This window comes from Notolepis coatsorum, assembly GCF_963971535.1.
Source record: "Notolepis coatsorum genome assembly, chromosome: 3".
Classification (NCBI taxonomy): Eukaryota; Metazoa; Chordata; class Actinopteri; order Aulopiformes; family Paralepididae; genus Notolepis; species Notolepis coatsorum.
This window is the reverse complement of record NC_140167.1, coordinates 12,157,062-12,177,386: the sequence shown is the minus strand read 5'-3', so window position 1 is coordinate 12,177,386 and position 20,325 is coordinate 12,157,062. Positions and strand designations below refer to the sequence as shown.

General features: G+C 43.4%; 1 protein-coding gene across 5 annotated transcripts in view; it reads right to left on the bottom strand.

Moving 5' to 3' along the window:
* pacs2 (phosphofurin acidic cluster sorting protein 2) overlaps positions 1–20,325 on the bottom strand; it is a 176,135-nt gene that overhangs the window by 8,961 nt on the left and 146,849 nt on the right. For 4 of the 5 annotated variants that reach the window (XM_084310536.1, XM_084310538.1, XM_084310537.1 and 1 more), the window contains exons 11-19: positions 16,931–17,002; positions 16,276–16,406; positions 13,507–13,639; positions 10,613–10,717; positions 9,409–9,515; positions 7,470–7,624; positions 6,951–7,061; positions 5,067–5,175; positions 2,838–2,870 (exon numbers count right to left, since the gene is read on the bottom strand). In XM_084310536.1, the coding sequence (XP_084166662.1) occupies positions 2,838–2,870; positions 5,067–5,175; positions 6,951–7,061; positions 7,470–7,624; positions 9,409–9,515; positions 10,613–10,717; positions 13,507–13,639; positions 16,276–16,406; positions 16,931–17,002 (956 nt within the window). The remainder of the gene's footprint in view (positions 1–2,837; positions 2,871–5,066; positions 5,176–6,950; positions 7,062–7,469; positions 7,625–9,408; positions 9,516–10,612; positions 10,718–13,506; positions 13,640–16,275; positions 16,407–16,930; positions 17,003–20,325) is intronic. The other variant, XM_084310540.1, reaches the window with a different exon arrangement.

Sequence of the window (20,325 nt, the reverse complement as noted above, 5' to 3'; positions counted from 1 at the left end):
CGTTAGTGGTGACGTGTGCAGCTCAGTGTGAGATCAGGAAGTCGTGCCGCCACCAGTTCGCACACAGACGATTGATTGAAAGAGTTTGATCGACAATCAGTAGGGTTTAGATGGAGCAGCATGCTGCAGGCTACTTGTTTCGTTGCCAGGCTTTGCTTGAGAATCACAGCAAAAGAGGATCGGAACCGATCATACACCAACCATTATGCCCCCTCCCCCTCCCCCCATTGAAGCTAGAAGCAGAGATCAAGGCATGCAAGATAACAGCCAATCGCCGCCTATACTCGCACCGTCGCACAGTGGCCATTTTGCTCTTATGTCACATCCCAAGCGCGTCACATGACAGCAAAATGGCCGCCGTGTGAACGCGGTCAATTCCCCCGGCCTCTGCCAAAGCCATCCAATCATTGCAGCGACTGACCACATCCACCACACAAAGTCCAAATGAGCGGCATTCAAGAAAAAACAGCAAGTCCGCCAGATCAGCAGAAAAAACGGCTACAGGGGAGAGAAGCCGTGGAGTGCGTCTGGAGGTTCGATCAGGAAGAAGATGATGACGATGATACAAAGCACTGGGAAGGAAGAGCAGCAACCTAAATCCACAACATCTCTCTCCGTTCCTATGCACTGCCAGCCGGTGTAGCGGTAGTGCATTATGACATAACTACGACTATGAGCGTGACTACCCAACTATTTTCCTGACGTGGGTCGGAAAAATAGCCTGAATGGAACTATCTACTGCTATGGTCGTCTCTATGGTAATGTGTCGTGTACACTTGACGAGGTAAAAGGTTGTTGCTCTTGCCTTGAAGACACCTGCCATCTCCCCCCCAGGGAAGACACAGAGAGACTACATCCAGGAGGGACAGAGAGAGAGAGAAAGAGAGAGAGAGAGAAAGAGAGGGAGGAAGAAAGAGAGAGAGAAGAGTGCACAGTCGGTACAGAACGCAGGCCATTTTCAGCACAATACATCTCTGCCCAAAAACACTCTCAGAGCAGCCAGAGAAGGAGCCAAATGTCTGCCTGGTATGTATGAGAGGTGCGTTCGTCTCGGCTAGAGGATGGTACATACAGTAGCAGGGATGTATGATCGGTTGGTCTCTGCTCTTAAAGCGTGTAACCTGAATCGACTTAAGTAGTGAATGCATGTAGATCTACGGATAATAAAACACATCCAGACGCATGTTCTGGATCTTCTCTCGAAGACGCGATTCTAGTCTTGTGAGTGTGTTTGTGTGTGTGTGTGTGTGTGTGTGTGTGTGTGTGTGTGTGTGTGTGTGTGTGTCTGCGTGTGTGTCTGCGTGTGTGTGTGTGTGTAGGTGTGTGTGTGTGTGTGTGTGTCTGCGCGTGTGTGTGTGTGCGTGTGTGTGTGTGAACCCAGAGGACCGGTAGTACCGAATGCCCTAAACTCGAACACGATTGGTTGGATTTTTTTGGACAATAGCGGACAGACACGGATGGCCCAAAGCACACAATGTGATCGTGGAGAGGAAACAGTAGGGAACGAGAAAAGGGAACAGAAGGAGGGAGGATTCCGGAGGGAGGGAGGGAGGGAGGGAGGGAGGGAGGGGAGGAGGGAGGGAGAGAGGGAGGGAGGGAGGACAGAGCTGATTGTAACTGACATCCTGCCACTTTTATCAGCACACTTTGTTCAGCCAGCCCTCTGATAACTTATCGGCGTGGAACGCGATTAAAGAACAAACAAACAAACTCACAACTGCAGCAGGTTCTCCTCCTTTGTTAAAAGAGAAGAAATCCATCCAGAAATATGTCTAATACGCCACGAGAGCCGCCCTGTTTTAATAAACGTGAGCTGTCTGTACATACCTGCATATAATTCTTTTTACATATCTGTAGATACTATATCTATATCTGTACATATCCCATACTCTTACGCTGCTGGCCAGTATGACTTACTACCAGTGTATTTATACCTGTATCACTGTACATATTAATACTACAACTCTGTACATACACTAGCACTATACTCAGTAGTAGTCATTTATATATTTTATACCCAGTTCAATCACCTGTACATTGTATGTTACATATTACTATTGCACTTTACTGTTACATTTGCACTCTGGTTGGATGCCAAAGTTATTTTCATTGTACTGTACTTGTGCTGTATGATGACAATACATTTTAATCTAATGTAATCTTATGCAAAAAGGTCTTGATATAAATAGTTGAATTAATCATTTAATCCTTCCTGGAATTTGTGACACCACACGTTCCGACTCGTGAACTCAATAACTCACAAACCAAGTGTTTATTTAAGGGCAAATGCTCACTACAACATCTGTTTTAAAAGATCTGGGTAAAGAAAAATCCCCAAGCAGATTTCTTTTGTCGCAAGCTCTCTCTCTCTCTCTCTCTCTCTCTCTCTCTCTCTCTCTCTCTCTCTCTCTCTCTCTCTCTCTCTCTCTCTCGGAAAGGTTCACCATGGAGGGCAGACGTGATCGTTAATTAGTTTGAGAACTATTTTGTAGTGTGTTTCCAAACCTGAGAGCCAAAGAAAAACGTCTTCGATGACAAGAGGTCGATCTTATCTAGAGTGTTTATGAAGAACAGCTTTCATGTGTGTGTGTGTGTGCATGTGCGTGTGCGTGTGTGTGTGTGTATGTGTGTGTGTGTGTGCGTGTGTGTGTGTGTGTGTGTGTGTGTGTGTGTGTGTGTGTGTGTGTGTGTGTGCGTGTGTGTGTGTTACTAGGCAGCTGTTAAAAGTGGCTAGCGTACAGTACAGGCTTGGAAGGTCAGGAGAGGGAATGCTTGGAACACAGAGAGAGCACATAAATCACTAAAAGGAGAACGAGACTCAGGCAGAACCACAGTACCTTACTGCAAAATCAAAATGAAAGCTCTTTTTCCTTCAAAGAAAAGAAAAGAAAAAAAAGAAAGAAAAAAAAGAAAAAATGTTATTCAAAAATGTTATTCACACAGGGTGACGAGAGACAGTGACACTGTCTCAGGAGACAGACACCCACACGTCAAACAATATCACCATTTATTAGTCAAATTACATTTTCACCCGTATTTTATTCTTATTTTTCAAAGGGGGGTAAAACACCTGGATGAAAGAACTATGTTTTCTGACCACAGACTTTTTCAATGTGCGTCGTCCTTTAAAAGGATACCAGACCCTCCACCCCTTTTAAGAGTAATCAGTTAAAAGTCATTTCAGCCTATCCTTAAAGGGGGCAGTTCACCCAAAATAAAAACATTTAAAATTAAAATATTTCCCCCCTAAAGCGGCATCTCACTTTGGTAGAGCATTTTCAGTTTCCTGCATGTATGTACAGTACCCTCGTGAATTCTCAGTGATAATCAGATTTCTTTTTCATGTTCTTTGTTGTCTTTTGCTGTCAAAAGACATTATTTTCTGCTCGTAATGGAGAGACTTAGGCTACGTTCACACTGCAGGCCTAAGTGCTCAATTCTGATTTATTGCTCAGGTCTAATCTTTTTTGGTTGGCTGTTCACATTATCATTGTGGCTAATATCAGATTCCAGTGTGAACCGGTCACGCTCCTGAACTGACCCGTAATGCACAAACGATCAAAAGATCACATTCCATGTTATTCGCGCTGTTCACACTGCCATGAACGAATCAGATCTGAGTCCCATATAAGCTGCACTGCACACTTTTTAGAACTGCATATACCGGTAGTCATCTTTATTTTAGTAATTTTATCTTATTTTATTCTTATTCTATGAGAATAAGCTGCTATGGTCGAGGGACCAGTGGACCACAACAAATTGAATTTCACTCTTTCTTGCTGTAAGCCAGGTACTGAAATACGTGACAATAAAGGAATCTGAATCTGAATCTCAATCTGACCAAGATAATCAGATTTTGACGATTTTCACTTGCAGTGTGAACATAGCCTTAGAGGGAAGGATACAAATGTGAACACCAGCGGTGGGGGAATTCACTCTACAAGGACGACTGGTCACAAAGGTGGTATTTCTGAAGTCGCGTTGCAGTGAACGTGTCTGGAAAGACGAGAACGCTGTACCAAAGTGGAACATTGATATTGATGAAACAGTTTACCTTCTGGGTCAACTCAAGGTGTTCAATCCCCTTTTGAAAAACAGGTACACACTCTGCGTTAGGAACATTAGGTGAATACTCCAAAGTACACCAGTTCAACCTCTCCCATGGCAGTTTATATATACACAGTACACAGACATCTTACAAGGTTCACTTATGTGCAACTGATAATATCCCATCATGATTGTATTCTCGCTATGAAATACTTCTAAATAAATATAAGTGTTGGGAACTGGATTGTTATTAATAGCCGATACATTGATCAAATGTGATTATATCAATACATGAGGTGCCGAGATGCTTTAAATACGCTCTGGAGTGCCAATAATGTTTACTTCATACGGTAAAGCTCACAGTCCCTGATTTGATTAACAGCCATTCAATGATTTATTGTAACAAACTGGTTACAAGAAAGCAAGAGAGCATGCACTTCTGACACTTATTAATTCCATAAAAGACATTTACTGTATACCAGGTACATACTCCTGTCATTGACCAAGGCTCTTGCATTACAACTGGAGTGTGTCCCCAGGCGCTGGACTGTGGCCCACTGCTCCTAACTAGTTAGGATGAGTTAAATGCAGAGGACAAATCTCGGGGTATATGTATTGTATATATATATATATATTGGGTATATGTTTTAAAAAGCTGGTCAGGAAAGCCAGTAACGTGGTGTGGGTGGAGCTGGACTCTCTGGCAGTGGTGTCAGAGAGGAGGAGCCTTGCTAAGCTCCACGCCATCATGGACAACCCCTCCCACCCACTATTATACACAGAAATGGCCGATAGAAGGAGCACGTTCAGTGTTAGATTCAGACTCCCAAGATGTATATACATATTTTAGAATGTATATCTCTGACAGTGTACTCTTATTCTTGATCTTTTTATTTTTGACTACCTGAATGTTCATTCAACGGATTATTGATTATAATCCAATTTGATCAATCTATTGGCTGTTAATAACAATCTATTTCCCAGGATATAAGTGAGGGGGGAACAGTGGAGTAACTCACCTCTTCTGCTTGTAGGTGAGCATGGCCTCTGCGATGGGCAGCTGGTGGGCTCCGTTGGCCCCCACCATGTACTGTGTTACTCTGGACAGCACGTCTGGGCTCTCCTGTGCTGTTGCACACAACACAGTGAATGAATAAATGAATGAATTAATGAATGGATCATTTATTTTGAAAAATAAATCTAATCAAAATATAACAAAAAAAAGACAATTAAGTCATTTCTTATCATTAGTCTTAATAAATAACTGTTATTTAGTTTTACAATCAATAGGCTATTGTCCATCCAGTATGTTTAGAAAGCTAAAGGTATCTACTGACTAGATCAGAACAAAAACTGTAACAAACGAAAACAAGACAAACAGACATTCATTTCAACATCTCCATTAATGAGTTACTCTTTACTGTACCTTTCTAGAATCACTCTGTTGTATTAATGAGAGACACAACCTCCCTCCTCTTTACTGTACCTTTCTAGAATCACTCTGTTGTATAAATGAGAGATACAACCTCCCTCCTCTTTACTGTACCTTTCTAGAATCACTCTGTTGTATAAATGAGAGACACAACCTCCCTCCTCTTTACTGTACCTTTCTAGAATCACTCTGTTGTATAAATGAGAGACACAACCTCCCTCCTCTTTACTGTACCTTTCTAGAATCACTGTTGTATTAATGAGACACAACCTCCCTCCTCTTTACTGTACCTTTCTAGAATCATTCTGTTGTATAAATGAGATACAACCTCCCTCCTCTTTACTGTACCTTTCTAGAATCACTCTTTTGTATTAATGAGTTACAACTCCCTCCTCTTTACTGTACCTTTCTAGAATCATTCTGTTGTATAAATGAGAGATACAACCTCCCTCCTCTTTACTGTACCTTTCTAGAATCACTCTTTTGTATTAATGAGTTACAACTCCCTCCTCTTTACTGTACCTTTCTAGAATCACTCTTTTGTATTAATGAGTTACAACTCCCTCCTCTTTACTGTACCTTTCTAGAATCACTCTTTTGTATTAATGAGTTACAACCTGCCTCCTCTTTACTGTACCTTTCTAGAATCACTCTTTTGTATTAATGAGTTACAACCTGCCTCCTCTTTACTGTACCTTTCTAAAATCACTCTTTTGTATTAATGAGTTACAACTCCCTCCTCTTTACTGTACCTTTCTAGAATCACTCTGTTGTATTAATGAGAGTTAATTTTGTCATCCAATCCATTCCAGAGTTACCCCACAAACAGAAACACACATGTACTGTATATACAATCATTACTCTTTTTCCAGCAACACATGCAGTATTTATACAGTAGGTCAGTTGGAGGTACAGTGATGTATATAGTCTGCATACTTGCCTCACGTTAATATTTTAAACTTTGATTAAAACTTTATGAGCCTACTGTGTCGACTAATAGCTTCCCTCCACTCAGCAAATACTTAATGGACCCATTTAAAACATGTATTCCATGTTATAGACGTGTGTGTGTGTGTGTGTGTGTGTGTGTGTGTGTGTGTGTGTGTGTGTGTGTGTGTGTGTGTGTGTGTGTGCGAGCGAGCGAAAGGTATTTCTACTGTATGTCACTATGGTGAATACAGTTCTGAAGTAAAGCACTCTATGACAAATACAATTCTGAAGTAAAGCACAACATGACAAATACAATTCTGAAGTAAAGCACAACATGACAAATACAATTCTGAAGTAAAGCACAACATGACAAATACAATTCTGAAGTAAAGCACTATATGACAAATACAATTCTGAAGTAAAGCACTATATGACAAATACAATTCTGAAGTAAAGCACTATATGCCAAATACAATTATGAATTCATTCACTATATGATGAATAACATTCTGAATTCAGGCACTATTCCATAGAATCCTACCGATGACCGGAGCCTCGGGCTTATGGAACAGGTCCCTCCACGCAGCGTCTTGGAACAGACTGTTGTATCGATAGTCGATGGTGCCCAGATATTTGGAGACTGGATGGGCTCCTGAATGCAAATCACGGAGAGAGAGAGAGAGAGAGAGAGAGAGAGAGAGAGAGAGAGAGAGAGAGAGAGAGAGAGAGAGAGAGAGAGAGAGGCTCATGATCTGAAGAGGCATTCATTAAATAAATCATTAAAAGGGGAACACAGCCGGAGGGTGGCGTGCCAAATTAGCATGGGCCCATGTATAGGCAAACCCAGCGGGCCCAGTGGACCTTGGCTCTGGCTCTGGAACCGAGTTAAACCTTCTTCTTATCATCATAGTACTTTCCCCGAGGGGTAGATAAAAGATATATTTCCGCGTTGGAGATCCGTGGTATTTTAAGACGAAGAACCAACTACTGTAAGTCCAAACTATCCCTTTAATACAGAAAAGCATACATTTCACATGATGTGCCCCGGGCCGTCACTGACCTAGCGGGATGATCAGGAACCTCATGTAGCCCAGCCAGTCGGGGGTCTTGTGGGAGAGGTGGTCCACAAACAGCCTCAGGACGGCACTGAGGTAGTGCTGCGCCCCGGCCACGGCGATCTTTATGGGGATGGGCGTCTGAGAGTTACAGTTACAACTAGGAGGAGAGGACACAGAGTCAGGATGTTGGAGCTGCTGTCTGAGAGTTACAGTTATAACTAGGAGGAGAGGACACAGAGTCAGGATGGAGCTGCCGTCTGAGAGTTACAGTTAGAACTAGGAGGAGAGGACACAGAGTCAGGAGGGAGCTGCTGTCTGAGAGTTACAGTTACAACTAGGAGGAGAGGACACAGAGTCAGGATGGAGCTGCCGTCTGAGAGTTACAGTTACAACTAGGAGGAGAGGACACAGAGTCAGGATGATGGAGCTGCCGTCTGAGAGTTACAGTTACAACTAGGAGGAGAGGACACAGAGTCAGGATGATGGAGCTGCTGTCTGAGAGTTACAGTTACAACTAGGAGGAGAGGACACAGAGTCAGGATGATGGAGCCGCTGTCTGAGAGTTACAGTTACAACTAGGAGGAGAGGACACAGAGTCAGGATGATGGAGCTGCCGTCTGAGAGTTACAGTTACAACTAGGAGGAGAGGACACAGAGTCAGGATGGAGCTGCCGTCTGAGAGTTACAGTTACAACTAGGAGGAGAGGACACAGAGTCAGGATGGAGCTGCTGTCTGAGAGTCACAGTTACAACTAGGAGGAGAGGACACAGAGTCAGGATGATGGAGCTGCTGTCTGAGAGTTACAGTTACAACTAGGAGGAGAGGACACAGAGTCAGGATGATGGAGCTGCTGTCTGAGAGTTACAGTTACAACTAGGAGGAGAGGACACAGAGTCAGGATGATGGAGCTGCTGTCTGAGAGTTACAGTTACAACTAGGAGGAGAGGACACAGAGTCAGGATGATGGAGCTGCCGTCTGAGAGTTACAGTTACAACTAGGAGGAGAGGACACAGAGTCAGGATGATGGAGCTGCCGTCTGAGAGTTACAGTTACAACTAGGAGGAGAGGACACAGAGTCAGGGTGGAGCTGCTGTCTGAGAGTTACAGTTACAACTAGGAGGAGAGGACACAGAGTCAGGATGGAGCTGCTGTCTGAGAGTTACAGTTACAACTAGGAGGAGAGGACACAGAGTCAGGATGGAGCTGCTGTCTGAGAGTTACAGTTACAACTAGGAGGAGAGGACACAGAGTCAGGATGATGGAGCTGCTGTCTGAGAGTTACAGTTACAACTAGGAGGAGAGGACACAGAGTCAGGATGGAGCTGCCGCCTGGAGACGGTTGCTATGGGTAACAGTTTGGACCCAAATGTATTTCCTGTCAACTATTGCATTTAGCAAACAATGCAACAGGAAATAAACGTGGGTCCTTTTAGAATGTTATTGTGGTATCTCCTAAATAAAATCAACTTTTAATTATAATATATTTACTTTTTGTATATTTTATATATTATTATTATTATTATTATTATTATTATTATTATTATTATTATTATTATTATTATTATTATTATTATTATTATTATTATTATTATTATTATCAACTTTTGATATTATTATATATATATATATATATATAATTTATTATTATTATGCATTTCTTTAAATGTATTTGTTATTATTCTTTTCAAATGAATAACCTTTTTTATTTTATTATACAATGGGTTTCTGGAAGTGAGCAAGTTCTGGAAACGTGCTCAGCCCATAAAGGACCTACCGTATGTAAACCTTTCATTTAAGACACGACAATCACTAAAAACAAGGTTCTCACACAATAACCTTGATTCATGCCACCGCATCTTCAAATCTTAAATCTAAACAATCTTATCGGCAGAGAGGCGAAAGGAAACACAGACACAGAGTGAAAGGGGCGGAGGTTTACAATCTCTGGATGCGCGAGACGATGGTGTTGAAGGCGGCCTGGATGTCGGCCGTGGTGCAGGTGCAGACGACCGGGAGGTGGTGGTTCTGCAGGAGGTCTGAGAGGTACTGAGGGAGGAGAGAGAGAGAGGACCAATCAATAGGGAGGGGAGGGGAGAGAGAGGACCAATCAATAAGCTGTAGAGGTACTGAGGGAGGGGCGGGGAGAGAGAGGACCAATCAATAAGCTGTAGAGGTACTGAGGGAGGGGCGGGGAGAGAGAGGACCAATCAATAAGCTGTAGAGGTACTGAGGGAGGGGCGGGGAGAGAGAGGACCAATCAATAAGCTGTAAACCTAATTCTGCAGGAGGTCTGAGAGATAATGAGGGAGGGGCGGGGAGAGAGAGGACCAATCAATAAGCTGTAAACGTAGTTTATAAGAGGAGAGACATCGTTCACTTTCTCCAATAAATGTTGTCAGGGAGGTCTAATGACGACGCGCTTCCCCCTCGGGGACGATGCAGCTTTAACCTGATCTTATTGCGGAGGTAAAGGCACAGAAAAGAAGGGTTTTTGGTGTTCTAATGGTTTTCAAGCGTTACGGCATATCTAATAGTTGTTCTATCTAGAAGATGGTCGTTTTACCTCTACTGAGTTATGAAAGGGAGGAATTGCAAAATATAAAATAATGATAAAAACGAAAGATAGTAATAAATCAAAAACTAAAACGACATTAAAAAAAAGAAAAAATATATAAAATGATGTATATAAAATGTATTAAATACATTAATTAATTAATTCATTCATTCATTCATTAATTCATTCATTAATTAATTAATTAAAGGTGCTATAGATAAAACATTTATGTAGAGTAATCATTTAAAAGATAATAATACATCCACGGAGCTTTTTAGAAAGGTGCTTTTACCTCAAAGAAATTATTGATTTATGAATCTATCATTGAAAAAAATTTGGCAGGGTCCAAAATGAATGTTGTCGTTTACATGTTACGTGCATGTATCCCCTCCCCCTACTTCCCATTTCCCCACGTGGAACGCACCTGATTGGATAAACGTGAGACATGCTGACATGATGCTGGTGCTCTAGTGGGACATCTAGTGGCTCAATGTTACCTATACAGCACCTTTAATGAATTCAAACAAAAAGGTGTTTTAATCAGAGAGGTGTGCCCTTTGAGCTCTCCTCGCCTGCACCAGGAGCTCACCTGGCCCTGCCAGTCGGACGTGTTGATGAGGATAATGCTCTCCGGAAGGTGCTCGTCTGACACCAGGATGTGGTTCAGCTGGTCGTAGACCGTCTTCCGAGGGATCTGGGGAGAAGATGAACGAGAATATTGAAATCATTCAGTCAAGATGTAAAAAGAGGCAGACTAATAACCAAAAGGTCGGTGGTTAAATGTCTGAGGGTACTGAGGGGAAGGTGTAGTGCAGCTGGTGACTGAAGGGTGTGGCCGGTATTAAACTTTTACGGTGCTCACCATCTCTGCCTAAGTGCCCTTGAGCAAGGCATTGAACCCCCAAAACGGCTCAAACCGCTGCACGCTGCGAGTGACCCTGCACTCTGACATCTCTGAAGGAATACATATGAGTGTGGGGGGGGGGGGGGGGGGGGGGGGGGGTGGGGGTGGGCTGTGTTAAAAAGGGCGCTTCGCAGATTTTCAACCTTAATCCTATCGTTCAGTTGTGAGGACATGCATCGGCAGCCTGAGAAATTCCTCTGGGTGATGTCACCGAGAGGAGAGCAGACCTCTAGCGAACTGCAGACACTATTTCCTCAAGCGTCTCTTCAACCTTCCTCAAGTCGGGCCTCTACCGCAGTTGAAAACCGTTGAGGTGATACTAGCGCCTGCGGTTCACCAGAGGTCCGCTCTCCTCTCCGTGACGTCACCCAGAGGAATCTCTCAGGAGGGTGTCGACGAGCTCTGGAGACACAGGACACGCTGGTGTCATCACGTCAGATTATTATCACTCGTCCTCCTCAGGGTCTGCAAGGTTATGGAAGGGAAGTTACACCTTGTTGACATTGTGTTGTGTTCTGTCCTGTGTTGCAAATTTTTGCAATGCAATGTTTCCCTCCTGTATACATGGGGGGGGGGGGGGCGGCACGGTGGTGTAGTGGTTTAACACTGTCGCCTCACAGCTGCATGTAGACGGTCGTGGGTTCGATTCCTGCTTGGGGACCGGGTTGCCGTGTTGCCAGTTACCCAGGTGGGGTATCTCTCTCCCGGGCCTTTCTGTGTGGAGTTGTTTGCATGTTCTCCCCCCGTGCTCGCAAGGGTTTCCCCTCCCGATAATAAGATAAACCCAATGGAAAAACATGCACAACAGATCGCTAACGCTGGCGTGTCCCTGACGAAGACGGACAGGAGCACTTGGATTGGTCCCCGGGGCGCGGTGCTCGCCGCAGCCCTTGTCTGCTCCCGGCTGCCCTTGGGGGGAAGGCCGACGGGATGGGAGGTGCAGAGAACATTTCGTCAGCGACTCAGTGCATGTGTGTGTGTTTGTTCCTGTGGGTCGCCCATCGCATGTGTGTGTGTTAATCTGATGACAAATAAAGACTTATATACTTTATATACATAACTCCCGCTGCCTCAACAGAGCAAAGGACATTATAAACATTATAAAGCTCACACCCTGGCTGGTTCCACCTGTTCAGAAAAAATAAATAACGCACATCCTCCGTTTGTTGGTGCTGAGCCAAACTGTAAAAACAGTAATACATAAGACAAGGGGCTCGCAACTCATTAGTAGTTCCAAGGTGTTTATTTGACAAAAAGGCAGATGCAACGTTTCGACCCTTCCGGTCTTCTTCAAGCAACAGGTTCCACCTGTTACCATCGGGCAGGCGTTACAGGTGCATCAGAGCCAGAACCAATAGACTCAGAGACAGTTTTTTCCCCAGAGCCATCACCACCTTGAACTCTGACGTGTTCAACAGTACCACCCCCTCTCCCCCTCCTCCTACACTGTGCAATATATCAATTATCTACCCACTACTGTCTGACACTGTGATTGTTGTATTCTGTATTGTATAGTATTGTGACATTGTTTATTTTTTATTTGTATAGTATAGTGATATTATGTTCGGTTTTTATTACTTGTGTGAAGTAAGTTTGAGTCCCTAATCTCGTTATATGACAGTGTATAATGACAATAAAGTATATTCTATTCTATTCTATTCTATGCAGCTTAATAACCTGATGTTTTGTGCCACTGATTAGATTGGACCATGAGTCATCTGTCATAACTGCAGTGCTTAACGCAGTCAAATTAAATATGATGTTCTGGAGACTAAACAAGCTCTTACTAATTCCAACGTGCAGTATATGTTTTATACAAATTGGGGAATAACCATGAACTTGATGGGCTACTCTTCCAACAGTCCAAAAGCACAAAAAACAACAGCATAATATTCAATATATTATTGGGCAAGTAGGATTTGTAATCTATGGTAATATTCCTAGTATGTAAAGAGGCTAAAGCTTAAAGCTTATAGGAGACAAAGCCTCTTAGGGAATTCAATTATTTCCAACATAATATACAGTAGCTCTACAGTCTGACGGCACTATCCTCCATAAGAGATGTGATCTGCAACTGGTTTCCTTTTAGTGTTGGTAACCATAACCGATAGGGCACACAGACCCTCATCTGCACCTTTGATTACACTCAAAGGTTTATTTTTCTCATGTTTCTATATTCAGAGTTAATTATATTGTTTACACTGTTTATCTTTTCTCATATTGTTATATTTAGAAAGAAATGTATTGCCTATATATTTATGTCTTTCTACTATTGCCCATACCGGTACCTCCCTCCTCCCCCGTGCTGCTATGATGCCCACATTTCCCCAAGGGGATCATTAAAGGAATATCTTATCTTATAAAGCAGTTATTTGTCTCGCTTCCCTCGTACACTAACCTCTTCAGAAACTGTTAAATAACATCCTTATTTTTATAAGATGTATCAACAAAAAAAATAACCATCGTGTATATAATTGTAACACGGTTATTGTTTCATGGTTTGTGTGAGAGAGTGTACACAGAAACAAATAACTACTTTGGCTGATACCGTTTTGTTGACCGCAGTTCTCCCTTCCTACCTGCAGGTGGCAGCGCGTGTCAAGGGAGCGCTCGTTGTCCAGGCTGTTGGCCCTCTCATTCTGCGGTCTGCTGGGCTGCCTCTCCTTCAGTGACGTGCTCCTGCCCCGCCTTCCAACCAACTTAGGTTCCTGCCTGGAGGGACATTAGCAGTACAGGGGGAAACACAGAGGAGGGTCAACCAGGAAACGTGCTGATTACACCACAGTCAGGACAGCAAAACACAGGACAAAACACACCTCTTCAAACAATATCTGAAAGAAAACAAATAAAAAGAAAATAAACTAACCTTCTTACTATTATGTACATTAATACTATGCTAATATACTTATCCTGCTACCTATCATACTAATATGCCTATACTACTATGCTACTATACTTATACTACTACCCATCATACTAATATGCCTATACTACTATGCTACTATACTTACTTATACTACAACTGTGAGGTTTGGTTCGTTCCCCGCCACATGCTCTCCTGAGGTACGGTGCTGATTGGTGCATTCCCCGCCACACGCTTTTTGAGCGATTGCCACTTTCATCACGCAGCTGTCATAGTTTGTGATTAGCGCCCCAGAGGGCTTTATATACCTGGACCTTCCTTCTATCGTTGTCGGGTCGTTCTGGAATACAACTGCATTTGCCTGCTTTTTCCTCGTTGCTGTTCCTGGTCTACTTTCTCTCCAGGACCTTTCTGTGGAGAACCGCTGTTGAGAACCTTGTTCCCCGTTTGGAGCTGCGCCTCGTTTTACCCGCTTTACGCGTTGCGCTTGGGTGAGTGGAACCAAACCCCTCTGGATTATTCTGATTGTGTGTTTTAGAAGAGACACTGAAGATTTCGTTTTGTTTGCACTGACTCAGCTAAAGTTGTGTGTTGTGGGGAACACTGAAGACTGTCACTGTCAATTGGTTCTGGACACAGCTAAGGGAGGAGGGAACCACACTGCCTCTGTGTTTCGTTGGACTGTTTCTGATACCTCTCTCTCTCTCCGTTTTCCACCTTGAGTTAAAGCTGGGAGTATCTGCAGAGCCGCTACAACGTCACATGCCAATTCCCCACCGCTATCACCAGGAGGATTCTGCAGAGCCGCAGATGACTCTGCCGAAGGCAGTCTCCCTGTTTGTTTGATAATAGTACTTTACCCTTTTTTTTTTACTCTGTAAATAAATACGCCCTAGTATTTGGCTAACTCTGAACTACCTGTCTGTGCCGTTGCGTTTGAGGTCGGTTACAAACCATAACAACAACAATCATGCTAATATCTATACTACTATGCTACTATACTTATACTACTGTACTACCTATCGTGCTAATATGTCTATACTACTCTGCACTCGAGTGTAACACTCAAGTTCGACACTATTTGACGAACAACGTCACTGACCCTTAGCTGCTAGAGATGTACCCTTCCTGCTGACTTGGTGACTTGGATAAAAGCGTCAGCTAAATGACTAAATGTAAAATGTAAATGTAAATTATCATTCAAAGAAGAGGAAGATGGGCGGCTAGGTGGTGTAGTGGGCAAGGCGCTCGCCATCAACGCTGGAGACGCTGGATTCGAATCCAGCTCTCGGCGTTGCTATCAGCTTGGCTGGTCGTTCATACTAACACAATTGGCAGTGTTAGGGGTGGGAAAGCTGATGGGTGGGTCCTGGGCGTTGTGGACAGCGACCCCTACAGTTCGGTCGGGGCGCCTGCACAGCGAGGGTAGGATCTGGAGGGAGGTAGTGTGACCTTCCACACGTTACACTCTCCCGGTGAGAATCTGCGCTGCCAGGCTGGCTGCCGGCTGGCTGCACATGCGTCGGAGGAAAGCATGTGACAGTCTCCGGCCTCCCGGACCAACAGTAGGGGGGAGTGCGCAACAACCAGGAAGGGGGTTTGGAATTGGCATAACGACTAAACAGTGGGATGGGAGAAAAATCGGAAAAAGGAGGGGGGGAAAAGATAACAAAAAAATAAAAAGAAGAGGAAGATGAGAAAAAGAAGAAGAAAGAAGCCAAAATAATTGCACCATAAAACATAGGAACCCAGGGGTCTCCAGGGTCATTTAAAATGAAGAGAGGGAACATACTGTAGGTTGTTAAGAGTTTCAACCTCACCTTTAAATCCCAGAGTCTTGGTTTCAACGAGCACGTAAAAAGAATAACAGTATGCCAACCGCTTTACGATCTCTGAGATACACTTGCACTTCTAAGGGCATTGTTCCTTGTTCATTGTGAAATGCTGCTGCATCGTGGTCAGCACGTCTCCAGAGAAGGTGGGCGTTCTCCCTACGCTCCCATCCCACACTAAACATTTCTTACAAGGGGTCCTACAGGCTCTAAAAAATAAGGTTCTCATTGAAAGGATTTGAAAAAACTTGGAGGAGTGATGTGGACCTGACCTACCCCCCCCCCCCCCCTCTATTTTTGCTTTGTTTGTTTGTACTATAGTATTATTTATTCATTTATACATTATTTGTGCTCCTGTGAGTACCCTGGGAGAGGGTGGGAGTGTTGTGGGTTTATATGTTTAATGTCCTGTACATTTTTTTTTAAATGTTCATTTCAATTTCAATAAATAGATTTTAGAAAATCTAAAAAACTAAAACAATTGACAGTACTGTTAAGGCGCTTTGGATAAAAGTGTCCAAAAGTACATGAATGGCCTATATATATATATATATATATATATATATATATATATATATATATATATATATATATATATATATATATATATATATATATATATATATATATATATTAGGTGTATTATATTGTACCTATTGGATGAAATGATGAGGGACTCAGTCTTGGTCATCTTGCCGCTGGGCGGAAGCCTCTCTAGAAAGGTGTCCATGTTGTCCATCTCCAGCTCCGTGGTGGGAGTCACTGCCTCGGGCTGCTCCTCCTGCTGAGAGGGAAGAGGAGCAGGGGTTAAATACCACGTCTCAATCAATCGAAATATATTGCAATATCGGGATATATTGCATTATCGCGACACATATTATAATATCGCGACTCTAGTATGGCGATAACATCGTATTGTGGGGCCTCTGGTGATTCCTACTTCCGACGCGGTGGAAAAACAGACATCCTAAACATTGTGTGGAAAGGCCTTTACTGGGACTTCCAGGAGCCACTCATCATCATCACCATTCATCATTCGTCACTGAGTCCTAAATATGAGATTTCCGACGTGCGCTTGAGACAAAATTAGATCAGAGAGAGAAACATGAGACAGAGGCGTTGGTGTTGATGATAACGATGATGATGATGATGATGATGGTGATGACGGTGATGATGATGATGAGACACGATCAGAGAGATGGATACGAACAGGTCAGTGTTGACGGTGAGATATCTCCACACACACACACACACACACACAGACACACACACACAGATATGTGGAGGTTGAAGGAGGTAAATACTCACAAAAGAGACGTTGTCAGAGACACTGTCTGCTTGGAACTTGGCTCCACCACTCTTGGCTTTGTCTGGGTCCATCTGGAAGAGAAGAGTCAGGGGAACTGTGAACCTCATGTGATACATACAACATATACACATATACACACACACACACACACACACACACACACACACACACACACACACACACACACACACACACACACACACACACACACACACACACACACACACACACACACACACACACACACACACACACACACACACACACACACACACACACACACACACACACACACAGACAGATTGTGTGGAGGCACCTGGTATTTCACACACAACATGTTTCTTTCAGTGTGTGTGAGTGAACACTACATCTCATGGAATGAACTCCAACAGTCCTTAAAGCTTGAGATTCTCCATTCTGTTGCAGAGTTTAAAACATTGATCTCCAACCTTTCTCAATCAAGTTGTATGTTGTGTTTTGATTGATTTGTTATCCTTGCTCTTTGCCTCATCTTGTCTTATTGTTGTGATTTTATATGCCGTGTGATTTCATTATGCTTTTTTCTTTGCTAATTTCTGTATGTACACTCGACGTGACTGTAGATGGCGGAAACCTCGGTCGCCTTTTGAGTTTAGCTAAAGGTTTAAAAACGTGAGGACGTGAGGTATTTGGTTGCAGCGGTCGCGAGGGAGGGAGACGTTAAGTAAAAGTTAAAATGGTGGCACTTTTACAAATTCCTACAGCAGCTGAGAACGAGGAAGTAAACAAGTATTGTATTCCCATGACTCCATAACCCTGGAGCGTCCTTGAGCTAAACACTCTGTTTTCCAGTTTCCAGCATTTTCAGCGCTGGATTATTTTTATTGACCGTTTTCTATGGAAGCGTTCCCAGCTGCACTGAGAGCTCAGAGTGTTTTTAGCGGTCTAGAAGTTGAAGACATTTAAACATGCTTTTAGCGGTCTAGAAGGTGAAGACATTTAAATGTGATTTTAGTGGTCTACAAGTTGAAGACATTTGTTTTTAGCGGTCTACAAGTTGAAGAAATGTAAACATGCTTTTAGCAGTCTAGAAAGTGAAGACATTAAAACATGTTTTTAGCAGTCTACAAGGTGAAGACATTTAAACGTGCTTTTAGCGGTCTAGAAGGTGAAGACATTTAAACATGTTTTTAGTGGTCTAGAAGGTGAAGACATTTAAATGCGCTTTTAGCGGTCTAGAAGTTGAAGACATTTAAACATGCTTTTAGCGGTCTAGAAGTTGAAGACATTTAAACATGCTTTTAGCGGTCTAGAAGTTGAAGACATTTAAACATGCTTTTAGCGGTCTAGAAGTTGAAGACATTTAAACATGCTTTTAGCGGTCTAGAAGTTGAAGACATTTAAACATGCTTTTAGCGGTCTAGAAGGTGAAGACATTTAAACATGCTTTTAGCGGTCTAGAAGTTGAAGACATTTAAATACTATTTATAATTTGTTTTATATCTATACTTGGCATCACTGTATTGCTATAGTATCAGCACACAAAATGTTGTGATATATTGCTGTATCGATTTCTTCCCCCACCCCAAAGTCTGGGAGTGTTGCATATTTGGATTTTATGGTGTTTTTTGTTCAAGAAGACTTGTACAGCCCATGGGGGCTATTCCATGTGATCTCGGGCTCTACAAATACATTTGATTTGATTTGATCAGTTAACACCGTCTTCTACTGCAACGGAATAGCCTGGTGGTCATAAGTGCAACACTGTGTAAATGGTAAACAGACTGCATATATAACGCTTTTATCCAAAGCACTTTACAACTTATGCCTCACATTCACACATTCACACACCGACGGCGGCAGAGGCGACCATGCAAGGTGCGAACCTGCTCATCGGGAGCAGTTAGGGGTTAAGTGTCTCGCTTAAGGACACTTTTGACACGCTGCCGACTGCCGTAAAGGAGCCGGAATCTAACCGGGAACCAGACAACCGTTCTACCTCCTGAGCCACTGTCTCCCCACATGAGAGCGTGGATTGAGATTAGAGTATGTGTGTATCTGTCCCTGTTCCAGTTATTGCAAATAAATTAAATATAATAGGCCTATTATGATGGAGAATGAGAGACATATCCTCTTATAATGTGTACGTGTTCTGTTGTATGTTTTTGTACGTGTCTTTTATTTATTTTTGTTGTTGTGTTTTATGTGTTATGTGTTCTGTATTACATTGCACAAAATGTGGGACCCTCTCGAAAACGAGATACTGTATCTCAAGTGGTTTTCCCAATAAAGAATTTCAATATATAAATATAAATATAAATATAAATATATGTTCCCTTGTTAAATAAGGGTAAAGATGCTGATATCCTTTTTTTTTTATCCACTTTTTCTCCCATTTTCTATTTTTCTCCCATCCCAATTTTGTATCGTCCAATTCAACCCTCCCCTGTCACGAACACTGTTTCTTGCCTCCCACAAGCCGGCTGCAATGTGGACTAAGTCATACATAGCACGAGTCCCCTCCGATACTCGAGGTAGCAGCCGTCGCATCTTTCCGATCTTTCAGCGTCAGGGGTCTGCGCTTTGGAGGGACGCCGCCCCCATCGCTTCCTGATTCTACTGCGCAGGCGCACCAACCGACCTGTAGGAGTCGCTGTCCACAACGTCCGATCCCCACCCCTCAGTTTTCCCACCCCCTAATACTGCCAATGTGTATTAGTACGGACGACCAGCCAAACTGAAAACAATGTGGAGAGCTGGGCTCGAACCCAGCGTCTCCAGCATTGGTGGTGAGTGCCTTGCCCACTAAACCACCTAGCCGCCCAAGATGCTGATATCCTGAAGTGATGGGGTGCTGTACAGTTCAGGTACGGGCTCATTTTGTTGTGGTGTTGTTAGTGTCACTGTCGTGATGAACTCACCGGACTGGGAGGGTCTCGTGTTGTTAGTGTCACTGTGTGGTGAACTCACCGGACTGGGAGGCTCTCTGTGTTGTTAGTGTCACTGTGTGGTGAACTCACCGGACTGGGAGGGTGGCGTTGTTAGTGTCACTGTGTGGTGAACTCACCGGACTGGGAGGGTGGTGTTGTTAGTGTCACACTGTGTGGTGAACTCACCGGACTGGGAGGGTGGTGTTGTTAGTGTCACTGTGTGGTGAACTCACCGGACTGGGAGGGTGGTGTTGTTAGTGTCACTGTGTGGTGAACTCACCGGACTGGGAGGGTGGTGTTGTTAGTGTCACTGTGTGGTGAACTCACCGGACTGGGAGGCTCTCTGTGTTGTTAGTGTCACTGTGTGGTGAACTCACCGGACTGGGAGGCTCTCTGTGTTGTTAGTGTCACTGTGTGGTGAACTCACCGGACTGGGAGGCTCTCTGTGTTGTTAGTGTCACTGTGTGGTGAACTCACCGGACTGG